This window comes from Lampetra fluviatilis, chromosome 49, assembly GCF_964198595.1.
Source record: "Lampetra fluviatilis chromosome 49, kcLamFluv1.1, whole genome shotgun sequence".
In the NCBI taxonomy this organism is placed as follows: domain Eukaryota; kingdom Metazoa; phylum Chordata; class Hyperoartia; order Petromyzontiformes; family Petromyzontidae; genus Lampetra; species Lampetra fluviatilis.
In genome coordinates this window covers 172,858-196,973 of record NC_136323.1, presented here as the reverse complement: position 1 = coordinate 196,973, position 24,116 = coordinate 172,858, and the positions used below count along the sequence as shown (strand labels likewise).

The 24,116-nt window shown below is 45.9% G+C and overlaps 1 protein-coding gene across 2 annotated transcripts; it reads right to left on the bottom strand.

Moving 5' to 3' along the window:
- Window positions 1-39: 39 nt before the first annotated feature.
- TBC1D13 (TBC1 domain family member 13) lies at window positions 40-24,116 on the bottom strand. 2 transcript variants are annotated; one of them, XM_078877819.1, is made up of 12 exons: window positions 24,056-24,116; window positions 21,100-21,173; window positions 18,758-18,798; window positions 17,906-17,967; window positions 16,556-16,655; window positions 14,857-14,939; window positions 14,279-14,438; window positions 12,567-12,774; window positions 12,136-12,299; window positions 11,755-11,915; window positions 9,697-9,754; window positions 40-8,639 (listed from the first exon to the last, which is right to left on the bottom strand). In XM_078877819.1, the coding sequence occupies exons 1-12, from the start codon at window positions 24,076-24,078 to the stop codon at window positions 8,574-8,576; spliced, it is 1,200 nt and encodes a 399-aa protein (XP_078733945.1). In that variant the 5' UTR covers window positions 24,079-24,116; the 3' UTR covers window positions 40-8,573. The 2 variants fall into 2 exon arrangements, with proteins under 2 accessions (XP_078733945.1, XP_078733946.1); XM_078877820.1 differs by having other exon boundaries at window positions 11,755-11,852.

Sequence of the window (24,116 nt, the reverse complement as noted above, 5' to 3'; positions counted from 1 at the left end):
GGTCCACATAGGCTGCTGGGGCAAGTGCTGTTCGCGGGCACCCTATGAAGAAGGCAGGCACAGCACACGCGGCGGTGGGTGGTCCCAGTGTGCTGTTTACACATCGCACACGGTACTCATTTAATGCGGAGTCGACCTAAGGGAGCCCCAGGACCGGTTAAGATGATCACCAGAACAAAGATCGCCCCCCGCCCCCTGCTATATGAGGTCAGCGCTGTTCGCGAGAACATCCCAAGAACACGCACGCGCGCGCGCGCTATGCGAGCAGCTGGTGCCATCTCGTGGGCACAGCGTGGTGGGGCATGAGGAATCTGAATGGTCATGGGCTCGCCTAGGTCAACTCGGCCTTAAATGAGTACCGTACCGGGTGTGCTATGCGAACATCAGTACTGAAGGCGTCATGCTGATAACACAAATCTAGATATTTACCATCTTGGCTTCAGTCAAACCCGGACAGGTGCAAAACCGACATCACCGAAAATGCCACCGCCTCTCTGCGGCTGAAGTAAACAATGCACGCGGCAGACGAACTTACTCAGACTCCACTTTATTTTGACCTCCTCTATGTGTGCCTTTGTTTAACGAACAGCAACAAGGCAGCCGACAAAAAGAAACGACGCAGCAGTAACCATTCATTTGCATCCGAACGTCGCACACTGCCAAGCTCATTGCGTGACATCCGAACGTCCCGCTGTGGGCGGCGACACGCGGAGGGACAATGAGCTGCACGCAGTTTCACGAGTCCATCGCGATACAAGTGAAGCGGGTCTTGTTTTTGTTGTCTCTGGGACCTTTTTGCCAGTTTCAAAATGATGGAAAAATAAGAGGCTTTGGTCCTTTCTGGCAAAAAAATAGCTGTTAAAACAACTGCTCAACCCCAGCTCTCAGTAAGTCCACACTTGTATTGCTGTTGTACCACTGTTCGCCTGTTGGCGTCCTCTGGTCTAACACTGGTGAGAATGCCACAGAGCAGCCTGCATCTGTTATAAGACAATCAACTTTAAAGACTGTTTGATCACAACATGTGTGTTTTGCCACAAGTACGTATGCTTAATGCAGACTTGATGCCTTGCAACGGGTATTCTTTTGTCAGCCACTGGATCTCCATTGCACAAGGTGAATGGCTTCAACCAGTTGAAATGTTTAGCCACACAAAGTCCCAAGCATTGCCTTTATCCCGTGTACTAATTTAACATATTCTTAGGTTTTTTCGGTAAAGTCACGTAGGTAAAACATCAAAATTAATGAAAATAAAATAAAAACAAAAATCACGACGTTTCGGAGGCAACACAAGTCTCCGTCATCAGGTGGGACCGTCACAGCCAGATTAGCTGCATCAAGTGAGGCAATGATTCAAGATGTAATCCCTTAAAAGCGAGTTGAGGGGGGAGGAGAGGAATGGAACGTTCCATTCATTGGCTACCATATTCTGATGAGCTCCCCCTCCCTCTCCTCCCCCCTCAACTCGCTTTTAAGGGATTACATCTTGAATCATTGCCTCACTTGATGCAGCTAATCTGGCTGTGACGGTCCCACCTGATGACGGAGACTTGTGTTGCCTCCGAAACGTCGTGATTTTTGTTTTTATTTTATTTTCATTAATTTTGATGTTTTACCTACGTGACTTTACCGAAAAAACCTAAGAATATGATTCCTTGCAGTCACGAAAGCTTCAAATCTAGTACTAATTTAACGTCAAGGTGAGCAAACTAATGGAGTCGCAGTGGCACTGTTGAGTCCAGGCGCTGAGCTACACAGAGGGGCGACATTGGATGGTGGTGGGGGCATTGTATCCTTCCACCAGAGTGCATGCCAACTATACTTAGAACCACTGCAGGCTTGGAATGCTATGACGTAACGCAATTTGATGCAACAATTTTAACCTAGCCGGGTGTTCATATTCTTGGTACTTTCGGTAAAGTCACGTAGAAGGGAAATAATAAAATAATAAAAATAAAACAATAAAAGATCGCTGCACGGTGCAGGATAGAGATTATAAACATGTCTGTGAGTATACTGGAACTGGCACTTGTTTTCCCCCTTCTACGTGACTTTACCGAAAGAACCAAGAATATGAATCCCTGCAGTCACGAAAGCTTTAAATCGAAATTTAGCCGAGTGTTATTTCTGATAATGTATTACATTCCCTTTACACCAGCAGCAGAGAGAGATGTTATTGGATCAATAGAATGGAGTTCTGGAATACTATCCAGTTCTAATTGTCGAGTCTGCGAGTGTATCCTTTCCCTCCATTACCTCGGATAAACGAGAGTTGAGTGCATACCAAAGACACCATGCCAGGTCTCTGGGACCCAGAGTTGCATCCTAGGGTTCAATGCCAACGCAGCCAATGTAGGGCTCAACCGCGATAGGCAAAATACCAATGTGCGCCTCGCATGACTGTGTCAGGATCCAGGCTGCCCGCTACACAGACAGTGCTAGACGCTGTCAGCCTTAGACTCGACCTTGTGGAATAGTCCACCTAACGCCGAGTCCACACGTCAGCGATCTGTTACGCAACCACATCGCGTCACTTAATTGCCCACAACTGCTTTGTCCACGCCTCGGCGAGTGGTTGCGCAACGAGGATGTTGACTAAAGCATTCGGCCACGCGCATTACAGCACAGCTTCACTCCTTTCCTGGCTAACTCAACTCCCCACCACGTCAGGATAGAAACATAATTCCCAAATGTGGACATAATTGCATACGTCACTAGAAATCGCTGAAATTAGAGTCTCTCTGCTGAAATCAACATGTTTCGCAACTGATCAGTCAGATGTGGACGGGCCTAAACACCTCGGTTAGGGCACCTGCAATCCTGGAATCGAATACACGAGGGATCAACACTCGCCCTGTCAGTCAACGACGTCCACGAGTGGCAATTCAGCAATGTCAGCGTGTTGACCCCATTTCACCAATTCTGGAAACAACAACCTCTTGTCAGGATGGACATCATGACAGCTATGTATGTTTACTGATACAGCGACACCCGTGGCGATGTCTAGAGGGGAATGGCATTTGTGTAGCCACTCATACCTCTGCCTCTCCAATAATCAAAGGGTGATCGATCTGTAGATGGAAAAGTGTAAATTGTGACCACACGATGCCTTGCGGTGTACATTGCTGAGCGGTCTGTAGAACGTTTACCATTTGCAGCATAGGTTTGCATTGCAAGGCCTCAGCCACCTTGGCTAATACTGCCGCGTAGATTATCACAAAATGTAATTGTCACTCTTCTTCTACATCAGCCGTACGAAAGAAGATCCACAAAATACGAACCACCCACATTATTCGAAAAAAAGCCCGTCATGTGTGCTGGTGTGATGGTTCAAACTTGAAAAACACTCGCAAATTAGTGGGGCATTTAAGTGCCCAATGCGAACCCTTATCCTTGTCCACATGGCATGATCATAACGTAACGTACATGCAAGGTATGATGGAAGGACTGATTATATGGTCAAAATTGCATCTTTTGCCGTCGAGTGATCTCCTTTGACTTGCGTTAGTGTTATTGTTTACAGCGTGCACGCTTCTGTCCGATGAGTTTATCATCATTTACTAATAGCGTTCAAATTGGTTCTCGGTCGCTGATACGTCACCCACATGCATGCTTTGCACGCTCCCCATACAGACACTCTTGATAAATTGACAGACTTATAGGAGGCTACAACCCCCCAAAAATGATGTCTTTCAGACACATACCTCGTCTCTTCATCATGGTCAGCTTTGATACATCAGTAGATATTAGCGACTATGACATGGATCAGAAACACCGACGTTGACAAAGAGAATGGAAATAAAAAGTGCATGAAAAAGCATGAAAAGGTTCATGCTATGAATTGCACCAAGCGAGAACAGATGGCACACACAATCTGCACATGTTAGACATCACATGTGAGACATCATATCGACTAGTAACACATGTAAACTTGGAAAGAACAAACTTCTAGAACGGACAATGGTCGATAATCCAGAATACAACAATATGGCTTCAAAAGTGAGGGAACACGCCTGAGAGGGCGTTCACCGTGGAGATGGAGCGATGAAACCAGCTCGTGTACAAGTGCTTCATGAATTGTTGCATTGCAGGATCGTGAGAATTTACAACAGCTTGGGGGGAGGTCTCCATTCAGCAATGCAAGAGTAGGGCTGATGATGATCATGATGATCATGAGCTTAAGAATATTTTAGCATGTTAAATAAAAATTGGTACATGCCTAGTTTGTAATGTATATGCGACCTTTTCCCTAATCTCATCCGTTTCAAAGCGGTTTCCGTACGAGGTTGCAGTGGATGAGATCCACGGACGCCTAGGCAGTCACATTGGGCATGATGCTGAGGTCGGCGAATCGACAACTTGCGTCGCAATAGCAAAAGGCAAGACTTGCACATCATTTGGCATGCTAACATTAATAACGAGTGTAATATTTCACGTCAGTTATTTTTAAATCAGTAACAGATTGAAAAAAAGTCGAGATTGCATTTCAAATAAAAAAAAGTGAAGATAAAATCGATTTCAAGTCGGGAGCAGTAACCGTCTGTGTGCGTCCATCGATATATACTGACAGATCACTTGGTACTTCACAAACGTAGAAAAACGTTTACAAAAGTAACAAAATGTGCTATAAAATAACACAATCTCTCAGAAGCAGCATATAATCCCAGGTTTATACTCTCCTGTAAATCATTAACTCAGAACAAAAGTACTTTCCATTTTTCATACAAATTGCTGCTGAGTGAACAAACTATAAAACGTAAACTATTTATTATTTTACCAGGTAAGGCCCACTGGGCTAGATAGCTCTTTTCAGAAGCGACCTGGCCACAAATGATAGCTCAACGAAGTGGCTTATCATGTGGAAACCTATAGCAGTCAAATACTCTAAACACATGCTTCTAAATGTGGAGGGAAAAACTGGAGGACCTAGAGAAAAATTCACGCAACTACGGGGAGAACATGCAAACTCCAACTATCCAGCAGGCGTCAGGGCCGGGATCGAACCCACGACGACCTCCTGCACACCAGGCGAGGGATATAACATCTCGCCACCAAGTCAAGATGAGAGCATTGACACCTGTGTGCGATCGTTCCGTTCACCTCGGTGCGAACCGTCGCCAAGCAGTGCGTACACAAACACCACGCAAAATGTAGACATTTTGTGAAATTCTATTCGAGGCTATTCAGAATCACGACCATCACCAATAGCACACGGTGACCGACTATATACCTCATTTCCACTGCACAAACAAGTCGTGTTGAGCCAGCCCGGCATGGCTCAGCTCCCGTCAGTTTATTTTTCCACTGCAGAAACCGAGCCGTGCTGCTAGCGCAAGATGCACACATACGGTTGCGCTGTATCCTCCTGGTGTACGTCCTAACCCGATGCGTCGCATGCAACGAACGCACTCCGACACTGGCCCTGCTTGGCCCGAGCCTCGTTCGACTTTCTTTTGAGGCTCGCATATCAAGGTTTCCTCGTCCTTCCCCCGCACGTCCGATTAGCGCGGTTGGCTAGGTACGGTGCAGAAGTTCAACATACATACGTATGTACAAGGTTTGGTCTCAGCTCGGCATGGCAGCCAGTGAAAAACCACCTGAACCTTGAGGGCGTTGGCTAGGCCCGGATGTGCCAGTGGAAAAGAGGTTACGGTGAATTATGACAAACGGTCGTCAATGTCGACCTCAAAGCATAACCTAGGCAATCAGTTCCACGCATAAACGACTGGGCATCCGCAGGGGAACCAAAGTGTTGACACAGAACAATCGGCTCAGCAGTAAACGCGCTAATCGCTACACCCTGGGTGGGATACGAACTTATTCTATCACTGCCTATGAAAGATAATCTATGGCTACTGTGCTATGCAGCAAATTGGCAAGGAAATTATTTCCCTTATTAATATTTCGGAGTGCATTTAGAATGGGTAACATGTTAACACCAGCTCCTTAATTAACATTTGTTTATCGCAGACTCAGGAATTATCAACAAATAAAGATGTAGCACATGAGACTGGAAATCCGTAAATGTAACATTGGATACAAACTATACACCACGTGTGCAGAAATACAGTTGATTGTGTTGTCTTTGAACACAATTTTCAAGAGACGGGTTTCAGTATACATAGGGAACACAAGAGACATCTTATGTTCCGACTCCAGACACTGCATCTTGAGACTAATTCACAATTTTACAAAACGAATCTTGTTTATCTGCCCTTTCGTTGGTAACTGACAGAGGATCACATTTTTACACAAAATCCGATGCAAAAGGAGCAGATTTGCCAACACGTTAATATGTTTTGTAGTTTTCACATTTGTAATTAACTATTACAAATGTGAAAAGAGAGGTGCAATAGATGTTCAGTTAACTACTCCAGATATCAGTAATAAAAGAATAACATTTAATTAATCTATCAAATAATCAGTCTCAAATAAGTGGCTTCAATGTAGGTTCACATTTCTAAAAGCAGCTTAAGTCTTAGATTCTGAGGGCGTGGTTCAATGTACCCTCAATCCCAGATACTTTGGCCTTTTATGCCTTTGCCCTAATTGTGAAATACTACGCAGCAAAATAAGCTCTCCATAAAGGCAGAGACTCTAAGACTGCCAAGAGGAATTGTCAAAGTGCAACGGCGCATCAGCCACCAATCACGTGCAAGTGTTCATCATCCGGGGGACGTCCTTTGCGAATTACAACTAAAACCGAAAAGCAGGGCAGCCAGCCATACTTCTGATTGGTGGAAAAGGCCCACATGATCAACGATGCTGTTATTGGCCAACTCCTGGCTCCACTTGGCAGCACTTTAACTTTTCTTTTGACTGTTATGATGAACCAGAGGTCACCTTAGGGGGTCTCAGAGGTAGTTGTGTTGTATCCACTTCTGTGGCTATTCTCTAACATTAAGGGACTTACTGCTCTGCGAGACATCCGAATTGATTTCCATGACGTAGGAGAAATTTGGTGATTACAAACTATATTAAGTTGCCAAGAACCAGGAGTGCTACCTCTGTAATAAACAATCACTGTACAATTGTAATGCATTAGAGCTTATGCAGAACTCTGGTACTGATTTGCTGAGATTGAAATGAATTAACTCAGTGAAGCTTCAATGTATGTATGTTGAACTTTGTTTGCACCGTACGTAGCCAATTGTGCTAATCAGAGGTGCAGGGAAGGACAACAAACTAAACACGAAAATTAGTTCTTCAGAAATACGTTTTCAATGTGAGCCTCAAGACTATTTTTCAGGAGGGCCGTGCATTGGTATGTTGGGCCAATCCCATTACTAAGTGTTTGGCTTCATGTGGGAGGAACAAGGAGAACGCGTGGAATACCCACGCACACGAGGGGGTAACACTTAGCGCTCCTATCCCCTGGCCACGTGGCAGCCACACACCTACAACACCTGGAAAGCCCTGGTGGTCACCCGGACGAGTGCTAACCACTCAAGCCTGCTCAGCTCTGTAGATATGATGAGATGGAGTGCATTTATGACGAGTGGATAAGCACTTCATTGAGAGTTTCATTTTCATAATCATGTCCCGATGGTACTCACATCCATGACTTAACATCAGCTCTCCAAAGGAGAAAATTAATTCTATGCTTTTTGTTTTGTATCAAAATAATTAGAGCTGGATTATTATCCAACAGTGGTTATACACTTCAATTGCACGACACTCTCTTCCAGTTTCCAGCAATAGATCGATGAGGCTTAATTAGTGGCCGCTCAATGCAACGTCGTCACATTAAAAGCACCGTAAAACCATTGCTTAAATTCCCATCTGCAATTTGAATTAAAGCTACATCAGTGACGCCATCTATCAATATGAATTATTTCCGGAGACGGGAATATTAAATGACTTAACATGTTTCTCTTCGAACAAATACAATTAATTAACGATAGGGAAAGTAATGCACAAGGAAGAAATGACTGAGTGGATCAGAGCTTACCTGCCAAGACCCCGGGTTCCAATTCAGACAACTGCCTGTGATTAAACAAACCAAGTTTTCCAGTGCGGTGAGTTGATAAGTCTTTGCACCGTCACAAATGACTGCACAAATAGAACATCACATTAAATTTGTGCTGAGAAATTTAAAATATCGGTTTGACTGTCAATCGGTTTGACTGTCACACAATGAATATCTTTCTCAGTATGTAAGAGCAGGTGGAAAAATGCTGCCCCCTACTTTGTCGAACGGAGGTCACTTAAAGGGATCTTAGATGTAGCTCTATGATATCTGCTTTCATGATCTGTTCTCTAACACAAAGGTTTGCACTGTTATGAGATATCTGAAAGTATTTTTCATATCACGCCACGATGCTGATATCAAATTCAATTCGGATTTTTGGAAAGAGATGGAAAAAGAAAACAAAGTAATGCACATGGACTCCAGAAATAACGCCATAATTTAAACTAGGATGGGCCGTCCGATGGCACGCTCCGCTCAGCTTGTGATGGGGAGAAATCACCGGCCGCTTTCTCAGAAGCGCCCCCAGCGCTGTTGCGTCAGGGTAGGAGCGGCAGTCCTTTGGGCGTCGAACGTTAGGAGCGCGTGGCAAAAAGAGCGGCTGTCAAGAGGACTCCCTTAGCTCTGTTGCCTTCTTCAGGATGGGCTGGACATCTGGAATGGGGTAGTCCTGCAAGTGGAGCATAGCAACATGATGTTCGAGTTTGGTGCAGAGCACAGGTCACTGCTGAAGGGTTGCTCAACGATGGCGACGTTGGCAAACCAATCACGGTTCACACGTCCTCATTCATGCACCTGCCCGCCCACGTTAATATCACACCACAAAACAGCTGACCACCAACAAACCAACAGCACTCTCACTTGCACCATGGTTTTCAGCACAAACATTTCCAGTTGCTCCTCTCATAGATTTTAAGGGCTCTCCAAATATGAAGTTTGCAAGTCAAAACGCTGGGCAGGGTCAACTTTTACTCATCATCGTCATCATTCCACTAACGTTGATTAAGACAAGCACCGCCTGGCGAGGCCTCAGAATCTTCCAGAGGTGTGGACTCGAGTCATGTGACTTGGACTCGAGTCAGACTCGAGTCATGAATTTGATGACTTGCGACTCGACTTGGACTTGCATAACAATGACTTTGTCCCACCTATGAGATGTGGACTCGAGTCATGTGACTTGGACTCGAGTCAGACTCGAGTCATGAATTTGATGACTTGCGACTCGACTTGGACTTGCATAACAATGACTTTGTCCCACCTCTGGAATCTTCATATATATACGTCACCTGCTAACAAGTCATTATTGGCATGGTCGAGTTTTATTGTTTTAATATTGATGAAGTCATTGGAGTTTGCCTTCAGGCTTACCCCGAATTCCAGCTTAGTTGAGTCCGGCTTCTGTAGCCTTTACTACACATATAGAATGTAAATGGTGCTGCCTCTCAAGATATTATCGTATAGGCATGCGATGCTTCGACTTATCAATCAACATTATTACGCTCAAGATACACGCAGCAAATCACGTATGCGAGAATCGTCTATTTAGAATGTATGTAAATTGTAGGCCACTGATATGCTAATCAAGATGAAACGCACAAAAATGAGAGTAAGGTAATAAATGAGACAAAAACAAAAAAAAACTGCGATCCTGTATTTCTACGACTCATGAATGGATACTTGCCGAACAAGCAACCGTGTGAGTTTGTCTAAACAATTGTATACTTTACCTGCAGAAGCCTCATGTTCACAGCAAAGTCGCCCTGCAGCATCCGGTCTCGAATGAGCCTGCTCACGGTACAGCACGAATAATCACTCACCGATCCATTCATCAGCAGCAGCGACAGCAGTCGTGATCACATCACTGCTGGATGGAGGCTTTCCCAAACAGGAACCACTTCTCACGATTTTTCAAAGCAGCAATCCATCCAGGTCATTTGGCTGCCACTCCATCATTAGTCTAAACCTCCGGCCACTATTCCTTTGAGTGACGTGTCTTGTGTTTGCTCTCTAATCAACGTGTTCCTCTTTCTCTCTCAGATTAATTCCAAACAATCTTCTTTGCATACTCTTTAGTTTTCTTTCAATTGTATTTGTCAGTCTCCATGTTTCCGCTCCACAAGTGAGCAGCTCACTCCTGTCCGCTGGAGGCTTCCTCACTGGTGAGGGGGTAGGATGCATGGAGATCACCGGCCTCGCCTTCTGTATCTCACAACAACTTCTTACATCTGCATGAATGTATATTGAATTTCTTTCGCATTGTATATGGTCAACCAAGCGACTCAGAGGTGCGGGAGATGGATAACAAACTAAACACAAAAAGCAGTTGTGAAGAAATGAGTTGTTAATCCAGATTTATAAGTGCATAGCTCCAGTGGCTTCCTAATATCAGAAAGGAAGAGTGTTCCAGACGGCCGCAGAAGCGCATCTGAATTCGCGCGATGTAGTGCTCATTTATTCATTAAATTTAGTTTTAGTAGTAACTCTTCCCCACTAAAGAGGGTATCACAATACTTTACAGTATACATTAAACGAAGGTAGTCCAACCTATAAAATCAAAACACATATAAAAAAATATAAAAATGAGGGGACATACTCAAGGAAAAGCTCAAATGAAAAAATGAGCCTTTTATATGCATTCATTCATCCCTCCCCTTCGCACGTGAAAGGCTCCCAAGCGACGTCATCACATCTATCTCTCTATTTAAGGAATGAAACAAGAGGATTTTTCACAAATCTGGTTGTCCGCCTAATGATGCCGGTTGTAATTACTGGCAAAACGTCGTACTTAAGATTGTAAATGTTGTGGATTTACTCTCCAACACACCGGTGTGCTGTACTAGTAACGAATTGGCATGTTTTGTTTACGTGGCAAACCTTACTAATTGGCTGCATCTGGTGGTGGCGGGTTTAACGACATATTTCAATTTACGCAATCTAACCCAAAGAAACCTGTATTATGGATATTGGTCACGAAAGCCTACATGTTAAACTTAATAATTAGTCTTCGGCATTGCAGACAGCCTTGGCGCTGTCCTGCCGATGTGAACGGTGCAGGAGACGCTGCTGCGGCGAAGCGTTCTATATGTTCTAGATTTGAAGCTTTCGTGACTGCAAGGATTCATACTCTTAGTTCTTTCGGTAAAGTCACTTAGGTAAAAAATTTAATTAAAATTAATACAAATAAAATAAAAATCACGACGTTTTGGAGGCAACACAAGTCTCCGTTATCAGGTGGGACCGTCACAGCCAGATTTGCTGCCTCAAGTGAGGCAAGGATTCAAGATGCAAGCTCTTAAATACAAGTTAAGGGGGAGGAGAGGGGGGGGGAGCTTATCAGAACGTAGTAGCCAATGAATGAAACGTATCTGGAGGGGGGGGGGGCCCGCCCCCGCCCCTCCCCTTCCAATACGTTATCATGTGCAACAACAGTGACTTGCGCACAAACACTTACACGTCGACGCCTACGAGCACCTCGTGCCCTCTTTTAGCCCCGCCCCCCCACTCCCAATACGTTCCATTCATTGGCTACCACATTCTGATAAGCGCCCCCCCCCCTCTCCTCCCCCTTAACTCGTATTTAAGAGCTTGTATCTTGAATCATTGCCTCACTTGATGCAGCAAATCTGGCTGTGATGGTCCCACCTGATGACGGAGACTTGTGTTTCCTCCGAAACGTCGTGATTTTTATTTTATTTTTTACCTACGTGACTTTACCGAAAGAACTAAGAGTACGTTCTATATGTACGTATGTATGTATGTTTTTTGATCTTCTTTCATGTTCTCACATCAGCATGGCGGAGCAGACGAGTATGAGGAAGTCGAAGCGGCGTGTGTCGGAGAAGAGCGAGTCCCAGATGCGCAGCACGTCGGGCAGCAGGAACTCCTGCGACAGCAGCAGCGTGAGCCAGCGGAACGCGAAGAACTGCGGCTTGATGTTCTGCTCCTGCTGCAGGGTCACGTGCCGCACGCGCGTCACTTGCAGTGCGTCCGCAAAATACTGGGCTCACTCAAGGGGTAGGCCGCCCCCGCAGTAGATGCGTTTTTATAACAGCTTCCAACGATTTTAAGCGCTCGATTACTTACATTGCATTAATGCGTGCACGATTGAACGCACGTGCGCGAGTGACACGGTGCGCGTGCGTGCATGAGCGGGTGGGTGTCCCGACCAGACGCATGTAGAGCTCCAGGTCTCGCTCTTTGAGCGTGCTGTACACGAGCTGCATGTTGTGCCCGATCCCACACTGTGAATCGTCTAGGCTCTTGATGAAGTTGTCGCGGATCTCCGACATGAGGTTCGTGAAGCAGAAGAACGTGTCGGCCTCTGCGTGCTCTGCATTCATTCACGCGCGCGACCGCCGCCAACGCCAGCGCAGCCAATGGCAAAATAAAAAAGTTGCGAAAAATTGCACGAATGAAATGGATTCTGTAATGAGTTCTAACATGCACATGTCGCCAAAAGTATTTAAATTCGGTACAAAAGCCAAAGGGTAGCTGTCGGAGCAAAATACTTTTGCAAATGTACAGATAAAAAGAACCGCTTGTGCTGGCGTTGCTCTGTGCGCGCCGAGTTTCGCCGAAAGAATGTGTCCTCCCTCACCCCTCCACTCGGGGCTGCTGTCCGTGGCGAATGAATAGTAGATGGGCCCCACGATCTCGTTCATGCCCTGCACGTAGGCGATGCCCGGGTTGAGCTTGGCAAAGATGAACAGGATGCGCTCCACCACCTCCCAGTGCGCCTCCTGCCCATCGGGCAGTACGGCATACTCCTCCATCGACGAGCGCACCACCTTCTTGGGCCGCATCACCTGGCAGTGCCGCCGACAAACACCACTAAGCGACACCCGTGGCATCAGATGTACATATGTAAACTACTATAATAACTGAAATTTTATTTTAACAGGTAAGGACCACTGAGGTCTACAGCTCTTTTCAGAAGCGATCTAGCTATCACAAGTGATAGCTCAACAAACTGGCTTATCACGTGGCAATTTATAGCAGACAAATACTCTAAATGCATTTTGATCCTAAATGTGGAGGGAAAAACCGGAGGACCCAGAGAAAAATCCCTGCGACCACGGGGAGAACATGCAAACGCCAAATATACAGGCATCAGGGTCGGGATCAAACCCACGACCTCCTGTACACCAGGTGAGGTAGTTAACATTTAGCCACCGCAGCGCTTATGTACATATGTTGAATTTATTTCGCACCATATGTAGCCAACAGTGCTAATCAGAGGTGTGGGGGAAGGAAATCGGCGGTCGTGTGTGCATGCTATGCCTTAGACAGTGTTTGGCACACCACAACATGGCTGCATGCCAATAACCTGGCCGCACTTACAGCCGAGCAGTGGGTTTGGCAATTTAACAGATCTGCGTGTGAACCACTAACCTCCGGCCTCAAAATAGCTGGATTGGAAGCGTGCACCACCATGCCCAGATACCATGAGACTGCTTCAGTTGTTCGCAAACACAATTAGCATGCTCAGACGGCAATCGAAAATCACCTGGCGTGCTACTCCACTGATGAGCGTGCCGCTTTCTTCAGCCGATTCACCTGGTCGTGCCAACAACACTGACACCAGTGAAACCAAATGCTGGTATTTACAGTCTATGCTGAGTGCCTGAGCATGGCAGTGAACTGAGGTGGTGCTGCTGCTGCTGCTGGCGGGACTACTGCTTCTAGTGACAGCAGTGGTGGCAATTGCACTGCTGTTGCCGGTGATGCTGCCTGTGATGGTGGTGCTAGCAGCGGTAATAGTTGTACTGCTTCTGGTGTTAGCGCTGATAATAATGGAGGTAATGATGTTGTCGACGATACTGCTGCTGATGATGGTACTGATGATGGTGCTGATGGGATCTGTAACGTTGGTGTTGGTAATGGTGGTGGTGCTGGCGTGTCACAATTGACACGGTAGGTGGGCACAGCTGGTACATCTTCCAGTCATCTCAGTCCATCAACCCCTCACCGGGGTCTGTCCTGTGAACTCCTGCCAGTGTGCCTACGACACTTCACGTGGCCTCAAAGTGCACCTGGCCTGGCAGAGGCACCATGGTGACGTCACCACCACTTAATGACGAATGGCAGTTGTTGTTGCTGGCGTGTCTCGTTCCTCTGTCGGTGCACGCTATGATGATACCGTCGCTAGTGCTGGCAGCTCTATCGGTGCACGCTACGTTAATGGTGCGAGTACTGGCATCTCTGCGGGAGCACGATACAACAATGCTGCTGGTTTCCATTGCCCTGTGGGTGCGCGCTTTCTTTGCAGCATCTCCAAGTGGTGGCGGTTGTGGCGCCGCGCCCGCTCACGTTGGTGACGCCAATGCGCGTGCGTCCCACGCTGAGCGCCTGCAGCGTTGTCTGCTCCACGCGCTTGCGCAGCGTCTCCGACTTGTGCTGCGGATCACGCAGCAACTGGCACGGGAAGTCCGTGGCGCGCTGGAAGAACGCCATGTCCGGGTATAGCCGCCTGCACACGTACAGGTGAAAGGAGATAGAATTAGGCACAATTATGGGCCCAAGGTAAAGAAAAAAGTGCAGCCCTGCAATTGCCTGCTAACGCCACCACTGCTGACAGTCAGGCCTTCACTAGAGATAGTTCTATAGAACCCTGTAGAAGGTATTTGGCCTACTCTTCCATGCTGACTAGACACCTTGGAAGAGGTAGGAATACCCTAACTTCACCCTACCAAGCCGATAAACTGTGATGAACCCATTTATAGTCGAGTACTGAGATTGAAGAGGGGGGTGGGGGAGATTTAAGTAATTTGCACCATTGTTTTAAATGCTGTGCCAGAGGATCAAATTTAACCGGTCACCTCTGCATTGCAGTGCGCTAACCGTGAATTCCACGCCCGCATGTTTCACCAGTGGGAAGGCGGCGTTACCTGACGTCTTTGTCAATCTGCAGCAGAACCTCATTGTCCCTGAAGTAGCTTGCCCATTGGCTGTCCGGGTTCGGGTTCAGCGGCTGTAATGGCAGAGATACACCAGTTAGATCATGGAGATGAGAGGACATCGAAGCAGGTACAATTTGATGTTACACTCCAGTACGCATGCCTCGCATCACAATCCACCTTTTAATAACGTATGTGTGATGACTTTCTTTCGCACCGTACATAACGAACCGGTTGGCTACACATTTTAATGCGCCGCACAGTATTCGCTCGCTCTCAAAGACGGAGAACGACTCGGAATCGTGAGAAACCCCAGATGAGCGGGAAGGCAGCCAAGCAGTGAACTGCCGCCAATTCCCCCTCCACAAGCTCTGCGGTCCTCTACATATTAAGTTATCGCCAAATTAATTTGTGTTTACATGTGGATGGAAACAAGGGTGCCCAGAGAAAATCGACTTGTGCGAGAGGGCAACACTCTATCCCACAGAGATGGAAAAGGTGGATTCCACATCTTGCTGTTTTGTCTTCTTTTGGCAAACTAGGGTACGGCACCTTGCCATGCACAGGAAGGACGTTTCACAGCATTCATGTGGTCCATCAACCCTCGCCTCCACAGTGCTGGATTAGATGCATGCGTAGCCAGCAGGTTTACTGGTCTCTTCAAGTTTCTGAACAAGGCGTTACGTATCACACATGTAAAGGTATGTTTTGCTGTCATCAAGAATGTCTGACCTATGATGCATGTGTGGTGAGATGTAACTTTGAGAAGACACGCTGTAGTTGATTCCGTAAAGAAACATTATTTTAAAAATAAGTAGAAATTTTTAAATATTACTCTGGTACTACAACATGAACATATGACTGATAAACATCAGTACAGTCACTGTGCGCTTCACACATCCATCAGAAAACTGTATTCCTTTGTAGATAACAGCTGGGAACGTGTTTTCGTAGTCACAAGCTCTCTATTTTAAAAAGCATAACAGGAACTGAATACAGTTTGTGCTGGGCACCCGGGGAATGTCATTCGCAAGGAGAAGTTGTCTTGCAGCCCCAAATTTTACCAACCAAAAAATGTACCTCAAATAACAAGTTGCAAAACAAATAAAAACAATGGTGCCATTCTTTGTTTGTTTGACAATATAAGCCTCTTAAGCAAATAGCAGAGACAGTGAAGAATAAAAGCAATTTTAGAGGTCAGAGCTGTAGACAAAAACATGAACTGAACATACATACATATGACTAATATCATACATTCCAACATGCCGCACAGTATTCACTCATTAGCGTACACAAAACGATTTAGAGGCGTGAGGAGGACCCACAGACAAACTGGAAGGCAGTCGCACGATGAGTCAGCACCAACAATTTCCCACGCTCTGCGGACCTCTATATATTAAGGTGTTATGTTTACATGTGGGAGGAAACGACAGCACCCAGAGAAAACCCATGCGTGTGGAGCGGTAAACACTATCTAATACAGACGGAACAGATGGAGTCCACATTTGTGCTGCACTGCATTCTCCTGGCAAGCCAAGGGTATGGCACCTCAACGCTTATGGGAAGAGAGTTTCACAACATTTGTGCGATCCACTAACTCTCGCCTCCAGAGTGCTGGATTACAGGCATGTGTTGCCACCACCATCAGCGTTAATGAATTATTCTTGGCAGATATTTGGAGACAACGTACGTGATCCTCGAACGTGACGTCTTCCCGAATGATTCCCTGCTTCACTTTGGCTGCTCCAGGTTGTAGAATCATTTCCCGCAAAAATTGCCGGTACAAATTTCTGGCAAATACACGCACGTCAGCAGGCCAAACGTTATTAGTAAATGCACACTGGCTGCAGCATGACAGACCCTTGAAAGATGTTGAGTGAAAGCCTCTCGTTTTAATCTCCTGGTTTCCTCCCAGTGTGCCAGTAAGGAGCCGCATAAAGAAAACAAGCAGGCAAACCAGTTTATGAAGCGAAACTCTATTCTGTTTTGTGATTGAGCTGTATACTAATATGTACGGACACACACAAAAGCACATACAAATGGTTAATAAAATATTAACTTATTCAGGACTATTAATTAGTGTATATAATTATCAATTATGGCATACAGAACAGAAAAGTGGATGACTGACAAAATGTAAATGTGCATGCTTGGATTTACACTGAGCGACAAGAAGAGGAACACATGAATGAGAGAACATACACAAGCCATGTTGACTCTTAATAAACGTAAGTGGGCTTGTGCAGGACATTTGGCTGTTGGTCAAGACTAATGACAGAACGGAAGCCAAAGGAGGGAATGCGCACGTAAGGACACACACTGCGGAGATGGAGGGATGAAATCCGCTCGTGTTTTGGCGCTAGATGGATTGTTGCATCGAGAGTTTGAGATATGGCGAAAGTTTAGAAAATCTCTCTTCCAGCAGTCGATTGATCTTGGCTATTGGTAATGCTTCAGGACTTAAGGAGAATCTTAACACTAAAGAATGTTATGACCGACTTGGACGCCGAAACATTCTCCACTAAGCCAGTTTAAATTTACATGAAACATTGATAGAGTGCCATAGAGACACGCCTGACTACTTTTAAGTTTCATTTATCATTAACAAACATGCAAGCTCTTGTAAAACAGTGAGGGCAAAGCAACAACCTATAAATCTCACCACATAGCTCTCCAATGCCATGTACAACCCTTTTGTCAATCCACTGCTGGGTGAGGGCCTTCCCATGCCTTGCGGCGTTATGAGAAAATTTTACATACCTCACCACGCTTTTCAATGTATCTGATGGAGGTGAGCACAGATGTGGAAGCATAGAGGTACAGAAGAACAATGGAGTTTGCGGCACTGCCATCTATTGCTGATCACGTAGCCCCGCAGCTGCCCAGGTCTGTTTGTGCTAGCTGGTCACCCATCCAAGCACTAACCAGGCTAAAAACTGCTTAGCTTAGAATTGAAAGGACAACACACATTCCAAGTGATTTGGTCACGGGGAAATCACAAAATTTGTGCAAATTACCCAATTATTGAGCACATTCTTACCTTTGTTTCTGCAGGAACACAGGCCATTCTAACCGTTTGCAGGGCAGGTAATTCAACAGGATCTGTCAAGAGAAAGAAAATGTAATGTTGATCTGAAGTTGATCTTCACCGTGCTCAAGCGATCAATGAAACAGCACTCATGTTCAATGGTGGCCACGAACCAGCGGTGAGAGATCCACGTTTCTAATGTGAGGATAGTTTACCCATAGCAGTGGTGAGCGCAAAACTAGCATAGTCCACTAACATCAGTAGGAACTCAATCCAGTTGTTTTCTTCATGTATTAAGGCTCTCGCTGTCGTTGATCTAGGGATGTTGTGGAACAATGTAATGTAATGAGCAACTTATTAAAAAAATGTTCAGATTAATTTTAGCCTGGACTTTACATCATGGGACCTGAAGACAATGAACTTGTAACACTTCAATATTGAATGGTTTGTCTGTTACCCAATAGCTAATTTGAGTGTTACTATTCATATGTCAATTTAAAAACTGGTCGTCATAAAATATTTTCAAAATGTAATTCTCATCAGGCCCCATGATGTGAAGTACAATTCCAACTCTTATTATCCACTCTCCCTGGCCTCTCTATGTATGTGCCATGAAGAAGGGCCATTGTATGCATGTACGTTGAACTTCTTTCACACCGTATGCAGCCAACCGTGCTAATCGGAGGTGCGGGGGAAGGACAACACATTGCTCAAAACGTTGTGTATTTAATATTAATTATTTAGGCCATGGCTTATCGACAAATGTGTTTTTATTATTATTATCTAAATGCAAGATTACAGTAGTTTAATTTAGTTGCGGAATTTCCTTAATTTTTATAACTAAATTACCTCACGCAAACTCACCTTCCAGCAGAGTGGCCGTATGCCCGACTCATAAGGAACACCTGTCAAAGCAAAAACAAGAGCTGCTCAGATTCAACATCACTATATAGTTTACATGTCAATCCACTGCTGGATAAAGGTATCCCCGTGCCATGAGAGTTGGCTGACGATGGGGCAGGGGGAGCTTGAGCCTCCATTAATTAATGGAGTACACCCTCTCACTGTAACAGTGGGGCACAACTTCGGCGTGCTGCTGTTCAATCGTAGGTTTACCATGCACCCTCAGGTTACAGCTGTGGCCAAAGCGGAGTTTTATCATCTAAGTGTGCTCCGAGGGCTGTGACCCCTCTTATCCGCTCGTGACCTCGGAACACCGAAACACTGGTTCACGCCTTTGTGTCAACGCGTCTGGATTATGGAAATGCTTTGTAGGATCAACTGCCCCGTGGACTGGTTCGGAAACTGCAGCTGGTGCAGAATGCGGCTGCCCGCATGCTTAGATGTGCTAGCCGTTTCGAGCACATACAACCAATCCTCCGTGATCTGCACTGGCGACCAGTCAGCTGTCACATACAATTCAAGTTTGTTGCAATGACTTACAAAGCTCAAAACGTCATTGGTCCTCAGTACCTGCAGTTCTGTATGGCAACCCAGATGTCAGGTAGATATACCTTGCGCTCCTCAGGCCAGGCCCTGCTAGCTCAACCTAGAATCTTCCATTCTGCGCTGGGCGGTAGTAGGGGCCTCCTCGAGTGTGGCGCCTAAAATCTGGAACTCCCTGCCGCCGGCCCTCAGATTGGCTCCGAGCACCAACAGTTCAGGAAACTCTTCAAGACTATGTTTTTCCTTTTATCTTTTCTTTGAGTATGTCTCCTCATTTAATATTTGTATACGTGTCTTGATTTTATAGGTAGGACTACCTTCGTTAAATTTATACTGTAATAAAGTATTTGCGATGCCCTCTTTAGTGGGGCCAAGTTTTTACACGAAAACATATATTGAATGAATGAAGGTAGTTGGGGTTGTGGACTGTACTTCCAAAATGCTGGTCAGTGTGGATTGAAGGCGGAGAGCATAGAAATTACAGTACAACAATGGATTCTTCTACGCAGGCCTTGGCGGACCACCGCGATCCACAGCCCCGCTTGCCGATGACAACGTGGTGTGCATGCTGGTCACCGATCCAACTGCTAAACGGGCTCCAACTGCTTAGCTTCTGAGATGTGACGAGACTGGACACATTCTGGGTGATTTGGTCTGAATGCATCATCACTATCTCAGCATGGAAGAGTTGTTTGACCTGAGTGTGCTTGACACTTGGACATCACGCCAAACAACACGTGGTACAACCCTAAAGCACATCAGAGAGCTGTATATCAGATCCATGAAAACCTACTTAGCAGTATTACACGAATGATTACCTTCATCTTTATAGCTTTAATGATTATGCGGCAGTGGCATGGCCCAGCGGTAGTGCACTCACCACATGTTGCAGAGGTTTACAGTTCCATTCCGGCAGGGCGCCCTGGTTAATACTGCAGGTGTAGTCCCCTTAGAGAATACACCATCGGCTTCACAGTGTACATTCAAAAAGCGTATGCCATTAAGTGCTGCCGTCATGGTCCAAATTTGAAAAAATACCTGCAACATCACCTCCTACTATGAAACTACTGCACGCTCCATCTGTCAAATACAGCGTCTTTGTTATAGCCTCCTGGTGGTGACACATGCCTGTAATCCTGCACTGGTGGAGGCGAGGTTTGGTGTATCGCACAAATGTTGAGAAACTCCTTTGAGAAACTCCTTTTCCATGGGTATCGAGGTGCCATACCCTGGCTTTCCAGAAGGCAGTTCAGCAAGTGGTCTAATTGCCACCTGTTTCCATCTATACAGGAATGGAGTGTTGCCCCCTCTCATGCATGGATTTTTTTTCCAGGTGCTCCGGTTTCCTGCAACTTATATGAACACTCATTAATTGCTTGAAAATATCTGAAAATCAAAAACCCAATGCAGGACCCTCCTGAAAAAGTCCCATGTCCAATGTGGCTTTCCTGGATAAATAAATAAATGATTATTAATAAATGTGTTCATTATTATATTTTTGGGGCAAGTGCTGTTAGCGAGCACCTATGAAAGCCGGCATGGCACACGAGGAGGTGGATCGCCAGCACCACACCTGTCACCCACGTGGCGATATTTACACACCACACCAGGCACTCATTTGTAGCTGAGTCGACCTAGGGGAGTCCCAGGACTGGTACAAATAATCTTGACCTTGTTAAGCACACACACATATGTACACATGCGAAGGCAGATAGGCACGCACACATGCACGTAAGTCTATGGCACACACCCACAATTACCATTGAAGCAGAGTTTCCGTAGCTCCTCCAGGCTGATGTGGTCCTCAGCCAGGAGATCCTCGAACTCAGCAATCCTGATGGTGACAAACCAGGGTGAGGCTCAATGAACACCAAGCAGACCCACATTACTATTTGCCAGCTTTGCCAATGATAAACTCAGCCTTGCAACTGCTTCCTGACAGAAGGGCCTCCACTTGCTGTACTGACACTTATTGGTAAAGGCACATGCCACCAGATTTGAGTTCACAAATGTACGTGAGCTGCTAACCCTTGCTTCCAAAACTCTGGATTCCAGGTGTGTGCCACCACGTAGTTCACAGACCAGCACCAATCCAAATATAATAAATAGGTCGTATACCTCACAGGGGACTGAGGTGTAGGTGGATATTTAAATAGATCAGATATGTGAGGAATTATATATAAAATGACAGCGACACCATGAAAAAATACTGCACTAAGTATTGGCGGTTAATTGGTCAGAGTGGATATGTTTAAGGTTGAATTTATTTAATTTGTCACACAGATGGTGCCTTTTAGCCAGCTGCCAGGATATTTTACATGGGGGATCTGTTGTGCTTGATTAAAGTAGCAATAACATTAAAATACAAAAACATCAATACTGCAGAGGTGTATATGATTCTTAATGAATATTGCACAATTAACAAACGAGGTATTTAACGGTCAAATATGCTATATTGCACTGAATATCAATGCTTGGGAGAAGTAAAGGGTCAAGGATCCAAATAGTGAGGTCTGCAAAGCTCAATGTGGAGGGACCTTTGATGCATCAGTGAAGAACATCCACAAATTACACTATCCGAGTACAAATGCACGAAGGAAATCTACAATGAGTGGTTACGTACTTCAAGAGGCACCGAGCGAGCGGTGACTCACATGTTCCCGTTAATTGCTTGCAGTATTACTTATAAGACATAACTATATATAACACAGAGTGAGATCCAGTAAGACAAAGATTGGCTCTTTGGCAATTGGCCCATAAAGCATTCCAGATTGCTTTGCGATGGCAAATTATTTGAAATAATTACGAAATGTTTCATGCAACATCAGTACACAATATCCTACAATTATATACTTAAAACATATCAAGATACTGCACGCAATAAAACGAAATATTTAGTGAAAAAGCAAAAAAATAAAATATAATTTAATAACTTGAGCAAAGAACGCGACAGTTTTAATTTAACAATCTCATGTGGATGATGACCCAGATGAGTCCCGATCATTCACAATCTATTGCTGGATAAAGACATGATTTATATGTAGCATGTGCCACAGAGCACAGTTGGTATTGCATCAATTAAACCACATAAATCATTGGTTAATCTCCATTCAACGAAGGTTGAATGCTTACCCTGACCTTCAAACCAACCTATCAAACGACCCATGTTTACATGCCCCCATAGTTGTCTGTTTCTCGCTGGTAGCTCAGACCCAGGTGTTATGGGTTAAATGGGCAGTAGCATAGTGGCCGCACACTGTGCTGTGAGTGAACCCAGCCAGGTAATATTGCTGTACTTCATTGCTGTATTTTATTTGTTTTGCTTCTTTAAGTTTGCTGACCCAGGTCACTATTGCATGTGAGACCTGATCTCTTGAGTCTCTTGAGCTCTCGCCCGGTGAAACAAATACATTTGTTTAAACTTTCATATCTGAACTTGGCCTGGGCAGCCCGCTTTACCAACATACACTGACCAACCTGGTGAAGTATGGATAAATAATCCCCATAACCAATACTGTACAGCATGAGTCGGCTTTCCATCAGCAGTGCACTAGTATTATTAAGCTTTTTCTACCCCTCTATTTACTATGCCTCAATCTCCAGACCCCGAGACGCCTACACCGTGTCTGCATGTGCAGCCAGCCAATCACCGCAATGCATCTTAATTGGTCACTTCCTCTGGTTGCTGTCCCTCTCCGCACCTGAGTGCCCTGACGTCATTCTCCACAACTCACACCGCTTGCGCGTTACTCCACTACATACGTACTATACGGATGGCCCCTAACGATATGTAATGTCAGATTGATGAAGCGGTGTAATATAAAATAAAACCCGACACGACTGGTAAATACACCACCTTGCACTCCCCACACAATCAGATGTAACAATTAACAGACACAATCACATATTAACAAGCAAAACGAATCACGGGACATGACACGTGGAGCCTTAGCCAAGGTCCAGATGAGCCAAAGTAATTTCCTCATCAAATGAGCAATGACGCAGTCCCATCTCTTGTCAGCCCGCAATCAGGGGGGTAACTCAGATTCTCGTGATGGGCGTGGGTCTGGGACATCTTGGACAAGCGGTACTTATTTTATTGACCTCGGAGGGCCGATGGGCTGACTCACCCCCAACTATGTTCTCAACTCGCAACCTCGTAATTGCGAGGCGCAAGCTCTACCGCTGAGGTCCCGTGAAAGAGTTCACGAAACCGCCTGGGTCACAGATCCCTGGCGTGCCCCGACCCCGTCCGCGGGGTTCCTCGTCCCCGTGATCCTCTCCAAAGCCAACCCGCCAGGGCGCTCTCGCCCAGGGATCCTGGCCCCTTCAGCACGTGACCCTGGGCCATCCGCCACTGCCCACAACACCTGGTCCCACTCTCTGGTCTATGGTCCCTATCCCCTACCTCCTGGCCCCGATCCTCTATCCCCTGGTCCCTATCCCCGAGCAAGTGGTCCCTGAGCCTTGCTCCCTTCCTCTCGTTCCCGATCTCTTCCTCCAGTGCCTGGTCCATGTTACTCCAAGTCCCGGTTCCCAGCTCTGTGGGTCCTCATCTTCTATCCCCCAAGTCCTGATCCGCGTGGTCTCTATCCCACAGTCTATCCCTCAGTACTGGTCCCCGTGGTCCCCAACCCCTGGTCCCCGAGGCCCCTATCCCCTGGTCCCCTGGTCCCCGTGGTCCCCCGGTCCACGAGGTCCCCGAGGTCCCCTCACCTGGCTCTGTGAGTCGCAGACATCTCCGTCTGCCGGGCAGCGACCAACTAATCGATTCGCC

Coding starts and splice junctions, on each gene's coding strand:
- TBC1D13 (XM_078877819.1), bottom strand. CDS start 24,078: ATGTCTGCGACTCACAGAGCCAG. Junction 17,968..18,757: donor TACGGCCACTCTGCTGGAAG/GTGAGTTTGCGT, acceptor TTCTCTTGACAG/ATCCTGTTGAATTACCTGCC. Junction 14,439..14,856: donor CAGATTGACAAAGACGTCAG/GTAACGCCGCCT, acceptor GTACGTGTGCAG/GCGGCTATACCCGGACATGG.